This window comes from Nanorana parkeri, unplaced genomic scaffold (genome assembly GCF_000935625.1).
Source record: "Nanorana parkeri isolate BGI_ZX_2015 unplaced genomic scaffold, ASM93562v1 scaffold252, whole genome shotgun sequence".
NCBI classification, from domain to species: domain Eukaryota; kingdom Metazoa; phylum Chordata; class Amphibia; order Anura; family Dicroglossidae; genus Nanorana; species Nanorana parkeri.
In genome coordinates, this window is record NW_017306520.1 from 564,872 (window position 1) to 574,417 (window position 9,546).

General features: G+C 40.6%; 1 protein-coding gene across 1 annotated transcript in view; it reads right to left on the reverse strand.

The window, feature by feature from the left end:
• ITPR3 (inositol 1,4,5-trisphosphate receptor type 3) overlaps positions 1-9,546 on the reverse strand; it is a 218,399-nt gene that overhangs the window by 74,190 nt on the left and 134,663 nt on the right. The window contains 5 exon segments of the mRNA XM_018556782.1: positions 1,179-1,348; positions 1,656-1,746; positions 4,192-4,300; positions 4,970-5,118; positions 8,637-8,824. Coding sequence (XP_018412284.1) covers positions 1,179-1,348; positions 1,656-1,746; positions 4,192-4,300; positions 4,970-5,118; positions 8,637-8,824 — 707 coding nt within the window.

The following is a 9,546-nucleotide window of genomic DNA, read 5'->3' on the forward strand; positions in this document are numbered from 1 at the left end:
GCGGGCTTACAGACTCACCGTGAATCAACGCCGCCCGCCGTCTCCACGCGCCGTAACGCCGTCCACTCTCCAGGCCGACGGTCCGCGTCATCCCATCCGCGTGAGTAACACTCGGGGTGCCGCTCTCTGCGAATCTGCCGCTCCAGGCAAACGCCTTGTTTGCCTCGCGGCAGATACGCCCCTGTCTGTGCGTTAGGTTTTTGAAAACTTCTCTATTCACTTTTAAGTTACAGGAATCTCTGTTTGTCCCCATAAAAAGATTAGGAAAAGACTGAGCTTCCCCTCATTAACATGCAATGTTTCTAAATCGTTAACCTTTGTTAGGATTTACATTGTTCCAATGTAGGTTACAACTGATTATGAGATCTGCTACCACAGTACAGACAGGATTAATTATGTTGACATTATCCTGCCTAGCCCCCTTTGCATTCCAGAGCAAAACTCAATACAGTGAACAACTTTTGCTTCAGAATAAGAATGTGCTTCCAGTCAGCTATTATTGTCTGTTCCACTCATTAAGGTTGTTACATTTGCAAAAGAATATGCATATTGCAGGGGAAGTTTCCCCTTATTTTAGTGAATAAGGTAAAGCTAAATTAATTACCTAATTGTGTGAAATATGTAAATATTTCCTTGTAAAAATGGATTCCTAAATGATCTAAACTTTACCGAAATTAACTCAAATGTAAACTATATCTCATCAAGTGTCTCTGTATTACATAGTTACATAGTATTTGAGGTTGAATAAAGACATTAGTCCATCAAGTTCAACCTATTAGGATCTCATTCTAGGAGTACCTGTACCCCTGTATATTACGGTCCCTTAAGAAATCGTCCAAAAGTTTCTTGAACAATTCCACATTCTTTGCTGAAATCACTGTCTGTGGCAGTGAGTTCCAGACCCTAACTGATCTTACTGTGAAGAACCCCCTTCGCCCCTTGTGCTGGAATTTTTTTTCCACCAATTTTAGGTGGTAGAGCATGTATTGTGTAAGCAGCAATTAAAAAAATAAATAAATGTTATGTGGATGGGAACATGTAACAAATATGAAATAAGTGTTACACCACATTGGTTGCAAAGGTGGAATTACGCTTTAAAATATCAGTATTAAGTAGACTGACCCATTAAGTAAAAATATGTGCATATATTTTGATGCCAGTTAGAGTATTAGGTATACCTGTATCTCTGTGTTGCCTCCATCAAGTAATCTAATGGCCAATAAAATGCTTTCTTGAAAGATCTTATCATTCTTTGAGCTCATAATTAGATCAGCTACAAGTTTGGTGGCTCCTTCTCGGTCTAATTTACACTGAATTGGTGCTATTACAGACCAGTCTTGATCCTGACCTGTGAAATTAATTAAAAACAATATTTCATTTTTCAATTGAAAGCCATTGAGATGAAAATAAGAAGAATGGAATGACAGAGTTTCGAAATATAAGTTATATATAGGTGAGTTATAGATAGGTGTCAAAGTATAATGTCAGCAAATTTTAGATGAAGCCCCGGAGCATGAACAGGGACTCTATATTTACAATGTACAATGTTTTTGTGTACAAAGGGCAGTGTATTTCAGCCTTGCGGCAATGGAGAAATGAGGGTCTAGAAAGATACTGATTTACTAGGGAGAAAAGGTTGGAAAGGTATTTATTACCGATGGCAAAGATGTCAGGTGTCTCGCCTTTAGTATTTGACTTCTTGTTTTGCAGGTAATTACTCAGAAGGGTTTTCCTTAGTAAATTTCCCTATGGGGACAAGAGCGAGATTGAGTCAGACAGGGAGGGAGGAAAACATAAATTGCAAGCTTGATTTATAAAGATGCTGAGTATCTGTGAACTAATAATGAACATGCTGAGCTATATAAACATGCTGCTTATCTGTATACTGATAATGAACAAACCGCTCTGCATAATGATGCTGAGCGTCATTAAACACTTATGGTGAAGCTGCTGTTCAGATTTAATTATAAGATAGAATTGATCTTAACTATGTGTGTCACAGATTTATGCACTGTACACACCTGGAGAGAAAACAACACAGACATCATCAGACAACTTTCACAGATTCAACAAATGCCTAATGTGAACATTTTAAAAACATGCCTCCATAGGCAGGAGGGGGCGTGGCGGGCCATTGAAGTGAATGGCATCGTAGCTACGCCCTTAGGCTGCAATGCGATTGGCCGCACGGGAACGCAACGCACATTATGCCTGCGGTCCAGTCTGTTGCGATCAAAATAGTGGTTGCAGCATTTTGATCGCACTGGACCACAGGCATAATGTGCCTTGCTATCCTGTGCAGCCGATCGCATTGCGGCCGGAGGGCATGGCTACGGTGCCATTCACTTCAATGGCCCGCCACGCCCCCTCCTGCCCCACAAAAAAGTGAGCCCACCGCAATGCGAGGCAGTGCGTTCTGGCCAGAATCGGGCCGGAGCGCACTGCATCTGGTGTGAACGGGCCCTTAGGACACTCCTGCAAATTATTGGATTCAGGTGTTCCAAACACCTCTATGGCCACAGGTGTATAAAATCAAGCATCTAGACATGTAGACTGCTTCTGCAAACATTTGTGAAAGAATGAGTGAAGGGAATTCTTAAGGCATCAGCATACCAAGACATTTTGGGCATTTTCATGCTCCCAACTTTAAATTTACATTTAAGTTAATGTGTGTGTAAAGCTTTTTGTGTGAGCTCATGCAGCAGCTTTACATACGATGTAAATGTATTGTATTACCTGTGTCAATTTTGAGAACGGTCTGGAACAAAACTCCCTCGCTTCCCATTGACTTACATTATATACAGGGTTTCAATTTACACCAGGCTCTCTTTACAACCATTCCCTCAGGAACCTAGTCCCAGTGTAAATTGAGGGCTACATATATTATATGTCCTATAAAAGTTATGTATGCCATGTACTGACATACAAATCACAGTTTATGACATAATCCCTACCTAATAATGATAAAAACATAAAGCAATCTAATTATATAAATGCACCCAACATCTAAATAATTTGAGCCATCATACAAAAGTTTAAGGCCCGTTCACACTGGCCTATACACTAAAACTAAGCATTTTAGCGGGCGGGCTAGTGTGTTGTGACAGTACTGGCAGTGTGCTGTGCATCGCATACTGCCAGAGCTCTCACTGTTTACTTTTATTTATTTATTTTTTACTTTATCATTAGTGTACAATGTTACACCCCATCCAGGTCCCTGCATAGCAGTGCGATGGGCTGCACTGTGGTGCGGTGACCCGCAGGGGAATCCAATGCGCTGTGGAAAAATGCAGCATGTTTGCATTTTTTCCGCAGCGCACTGCTGTTCACACCTGCGTTGTAGTGTGAACAAATCACAGAGAAAACAACTGTATTTCTCTTGCGCAGAAAAATGCAGGTTACTGCTATAAGTGTGAATGGGCCCTAAAACATTTTGGTTTATTTAGGAGTAGAGCAGGTTCACTTTGCAAAGAGTGAATGAGGTAGAGTTGTGCTGGCTTTAATAATGCAATGCGAGCACACATTTTTTTTTTTCAATTTTGTTTGAACATGATTGGGTATGCTCTGTAAATTTCCACTTAGCTCCACCTCATTCACCTTATTTTTCAGAAAATTGCACTTCATTCACCGTATTTACCTCATACTCCACTCCTTCAGTGAATCAATCCTTTCGCAATTAGCAATTGATGACAAACTAATGTGACTAATTTACGGGAATGTCTTCACTGCTTTGTGAAATCACATTCTTAATATTGTTTTCTAATCTGCTATACAGAAATAACATCCAGAGTTTAGCTGGCTGCTATGAACAATGTTTACACCTTTCTCCATTTTCTTCTCAGCGACATTAGAATTGCTCACATTAGTTGTGAAATCCTAACAAGTTGGATGCATATTGACCTGCTGCTCTTACAGATGTGTTCTAATTCCTAATGTATAGTGACTTTGGCTGCAATGGCAATCTTTTATATGACTTTAGACAAGATTATGTTGGATGATTCCAAATCCCCTTAATCTGATTGGTGGCTAAAGGGCAAGTTCTTCCCTTTTAAAAATATGCTCCATAGTGATGGAAAACATAAAGCAGATGTCAGCTTTGGATGGCTTGGATGACAGAAGGCCTCTGGTTTCAATTAACAATATTCAATATTTAACACCAAGAGATATCAGCTTTAACTACATTTCTCTTACCCTTTCTTCATAACTATTTTTCTTCATCAGCATTTGCTGTAAAGTTCGTAAAACCTTTATACACAACTTCTCCTCAGAGGACATAAGATTTTTGGTGTGCTGAATCAGTCTTAGGGAAAAAAGCAAAAACATTAACTTAATGTCTTAAGAATGTCCTTCCAGTCAGCTATTATTGTCTGTTCCACTCATTAAGGTTGTTACATTTGCAAAAGAATATGCATATTGCAGGGGAAGTTTCCCCTTATTTTAGTGAATAAGGTAAAGCTAAATTAATTACCTAATTGTGTGAAATATGTAAATATTTCCTTGTAAAAATGGATTCCTAAATGATCTAAACTTTACGAAATGAACTCAAATGTAAACTATATCTCATCAAGTGTCTCTGTATTCATTCATAAAACTTCACTGATGTTTTTAATAATCGGTCTAAATTGTCTGTAGCACTGCTAAAATATGCATGAAGGTAAACTAACTTGTATGTGGGATCTTTTTCTGTTAAAATGTTCTATGCACATGTGTACTGAGCATTTTCCCAGTGTATGTACACTATTTAATGGCTGTATTAGTACAGAAAGGGTAGGTGTATTATGGAGATGGCACGGATTAATAATATATTTAGACATAGTGCTCTGAATTATTCAAACATCCCTTATCTTCAAAGCCCCAAGTTCCAGGAGTTCCCGATAATACAGTAGATGGTTCACCCACACTGCAAAATTGCTGACTCTGATCATTTGTTAATTATGCAAGTGCTGCAGAAACAGAATGTGACACATACTTAGAAATGAAGCCTCCGCTCTCACATCGTACACAGGCATCAGTTCCTTCAGCAAAAAGTCGTTCAGGATGGTGGAGGACATCTACAAGTACAGACTGCTCGGCTTCTACAAGCGGCCTTAACTTTTCCTCTAATGTGTTTATAATATCCTAGTGAGAGTAAAATAAAAGTGTCATTATTGAGCCATGTGCAAGTTAATCATGTGGCTGTTGCATGGATAGCTGCCATTATAACTGATTACAGTAAATTCACCATTACATTAGGCAGATTTATTTAATATAAATTGCTGTTAAAAAAAATTCTCTAAGTGGTTGTTTTATGTAGTGATTAATACTTGATAGTGATTATGTTGGTCTGCATATTTGATTGCTGTGCATAAGTACCAGTGCAGACCTTTCTCTAAATCAGTCCCATTAAGAGGCATATGGAAATATTAGCTGGATATAAGCACTTAGAAGGGGAGACCACTCCTTCATCCAGCTAGCTAAATCCTTCAAACTATCAATATCAAGCCCTATTCACTGAATGAAATTTGAGGAAAGTTGAGATTTTAAAACAAAATAGTAAATTAGTATGTAGTGACTTTGTTGTGAACAGTTTAAATGACCGTGGTTCCTTAAAACTGTACTCCAGCCAAACATCATTTGCGATATAAGTATCTCAACTAATTACCTTAAACAAAATTGTCATTCCATTCAGTCAGTCTAGTGATTTTCACACCCCTACCACAATGCTTAGTCAACAGGTTTGCTTTCTAGTGTCACTAGTGTGCCTAATCGTTGTGCTGTGAATGAGCAAAAACACGTCTGAGGTCCTACCAGTGCTCTTCTACTGCAAGCTGGCAAAAAAACTCCCAGTCCAGTTACCCAGGAACATGAAGACATAATAGATTGGCAGCAATGCACAGCAAAATCGAACCTGACTGACTCACAGTGCATAATCAATACATGAAGTGATTTCTGCTGTGCAGGAAACTGAGGAAAGGTCATATAAATACACATTTTAGGCAATTATGCTTACAGTATGGTAATAATATGATTGTTGTACATACCTTAAAATCAATTTCTTGGAGTTCATTAAAGGCCAACTCCACTCAAAAACTCTCTACCATCCATCCATCCCTTTCACCCCCCTCTAACCTATCCTGCCATTTTTTTTATTTTTCTGACATGATAAAGCAAATTATACTCACCCCATCTAGGTCCCTCGATGATGCTGTTTCCAACGGCAAAGACGACCGCTAATCCAGCGGCAAACAGTAACCCTTGCCGGCCAGTCCCCTCGGAAAACAGGGGGAAGCCTGCAGCAAAAAAAGCTTCCTGAAAGACTTTACACCCAAAGCTGGCATTGTCCCGTATTTAATGCATTGAACATACCCACTAATCTTTTATCAAGATGAATAAATCTATAGTGGACTTATAATAAATGTGCGCTGCCCTCTTCCTTTACATTTTCTGTGGAAATCAATATGGTTATGGTGCCCAACTTTAGCAATAAATGTAGTAGTTCCCAATGCTCAGCCCACATGGCGTACTCATAGAGAGCCTTCAGAGACTGGGTCACACCAGAGACACGGCTCTGGATCTGGAAAGCTTTCTGCAGCAAATGAACACATTACACTGATGTTTGGAAAGCTTCACAGAGTCCAGTGCCCGAAGGACACATTCCAAGCAGACCCTGCAATCTTCAGTCCAGTGGGAGTACAGCCTCCAAAGCTATTGATGAGAATATGCCCAGAAAGAAAGGGCCCAGCTAGCAAAAAACTGAAACATGATCTTAGTGGGGTGGGTTATACTAGAATGGTCAACAGCTTTTTTGTTTGTCCACTTCTTTCTTAATGTGGCAATATAAACCAGTTGTCTCTGATTAACTAAGGGGGTTATTCACAAAGCTCCCGAGGGCAGGCGTGTGAGTAACTGACCGGAAGTGAAGTGTGCTGAACGCTGTTTGGCTATTCACCTCAGGCTTGTACGGCTGATTTCAGCCGTATACCGACTGAAATCAGCCATACATCGGCTAGCTGTGGCTGGGTTCGGGTCGGCCGAACATGCTCAGCATGCTCGGCCGACCCGAAGTGCAGAAGGAGTTTATCTCAGCTGATCCAACATCTACTCGCTGCTGTTCGGCCTATTCTCATATGGGGCCGAACATCAGTGAGTGCATTCGGCTCGGCTATTCTGCTCGCTACCTCTGTGGTCCTGACCAGAATAGAAAAACAGTTTAAAAATGTAGAAAAAAAAATAGAAAACGATTAGCAGAGCCAGAGGTGATATGAAAGCCGACTCTGCTGAGTTCTCATGGTACTGACACATCAGCGTCCCCTGGCTACCAAGTAAGAGCTTGGCTCAGCAGAGTCGGCTTTCATATCACCTCCGCCTCTGCTAAACTCTCATTGTAATGCAGGGGGGAGAGCATCCCCCTGAAATGATGGCAGATAGGAGAGGAAGCAATAGCATGTTTGCTATCTGCAAGTTTCTTTTTTTTTTTTTAGTATTCTGACAGCTGCTGCCGTCAGAATAAAAAAAAAAAGAAAGGCATAGGAATGCATAGCTAGATTCCTATTGGCTATTTCAATTTGCAATATCCAATAGTAAGCTGGCTATTGTACCCGCCCTCTGCTGTTGTCAATCACTAGAGAGGACCTGATGGAGAACTTTAGGTCCCCTCTGCTGATTGACAGCAGCAGTGGGCGGGTGCAATAGCTAGTTTGCTATCGGCTATTGCAAAGTGAAATAGCCAATAGAAATGTAGCTATGCATTCCTATGCTGTTTTTTTTTTTTCTGACTGATGGTGGCCGACGGCTCCGATGTCAGAAGAAAAAAAAACAGAGCAGGGAAAGGTTTACTCTGCTCGGTCAGAATAAACCTTTCTGGGAGAAAGTGTTTCTCTCCCGGTCGGCCGGGAGCCGCTATCTAATAGCGGGAGACTCCCGGAGCGTCCGGGAGAGTAATGACAGATCAGCGTCCCTGGTTACCTGTTCTGTCTCTGCAAGTGGCCGGAGCCAGCCGTGAGATGACATCAATAAGTCGAGCATATGCCTTCGGCTCGACTGAGCCACTCGGCAAACTTCGGGAGCTGTATGGGCTATAGTGAATAGCTAGTACAGCAGCCCTTCTGTTCTACTGAACCGAAGGGGTCCAGGGGCCGAAGCTAGCCGAAGGATCACCTGAAGCTACGTCTAGATCCTTCGGAAGCTTTGTGAATAACCCCCTAAATCTTTTGTCCCTTAATGGATGAGAAAGAAAATTATTTTAAATTAATGCATAACTCTGGTAAGGTATATTTCTTTAAAAATAAGCAGAGTTCCACTTTAACAAGCTCCATTGTATCAGTTTTGTGAAAAATTAGTAAAAAATTTACAAAATAGAAGCTGTTGTCTACAACCAACATTTTTCCAAAAAATTATTTGTACTGCAGCAGCATTTTTTATTAACACTTGTATTAGTTTTATAAAATTACCCTTCCTAAGTCTGCCAGTTCTTTTTCAATTGTACAGATGAATCCTCAAGAATCAACATCCTACACTTGACTTACAATCACAGTTGACTTTACTTCTAATCATGTAACAAAATCATATATTTATTTTCAGATGAAAAAAATAATTGCATACAATTCTTAACAAACAACTTATTTGTTGCTTATTGCATCTAAAACCATTTTACAAACCTGTAATTTCTCCACAATATTTTTGTAGTCCCACTGATTCTGACTGGCAATGACACGAGTGAAGGTTCGTGTGGTTGTGGATTGCTTGTATGCGGTTTGGGATCTCAGTAATGAACTAGAGGAGCTGTTCAGCAGAGAGCTCACATGTGAATCTAAGTCCATAGGTAGAGATATGCTCCGACTTTTGGCTAGAAACAAAATGCAGAGACAGGATGAATATGTACATGTTAAAAGCATATTTATTAAATAATAAAGGGCATCAGTAAAAGTAGTACAGTGGTTTTCAAAATTGTATGGTTTGTAGACCACATTTGCAGACACCAAACATGACCTAAAGATGACAACAATAAATATGGCATGGAACAAACGTGTGTCTATTAATAATTTTTAATAACATGTTTGCCGAAACTTAAGCACAGCCTCCAAGATTAAAAAAATTACAGACACCTATGCTGTTGTGTAGTGCTGCTGAAAATTTACTTAGGGATCTATTCACTATGCCGAGGGCAGCCGAGTGAATGACTGATCTGAAGTGAAGTGAGCCGAACACTGTTCGGCTATTCACTTCAGACTGGTAAGGCTGATTTCAGCCGTACATCGGCTTGCTTCGCGTGGCTTCGGGTCGGCAGAACATGTTCAGCATGGTCGGCCGACCCGAAGTGCAGAAGGAGTTCGACTCAGCCGATCCAACATCTGGATCGGCTGAGCCGAACCTCCGGCAGGCTACTCACTGCTGTTCGGGCTATTCTGAAAGATGCCGGCATTCGGCTCGGCTGTTCTGCTCGGTCCCTCAGAGGTACCGAGCAGAACAGAAAAAGAGTGAAAAAAGGTAAAAAAAGTAAATAGAAAACGATTGTGCAGAGCTAGCAGTGACAGCTCGCTCCGCCCAATAGTTTCCTATTGTCCGGCG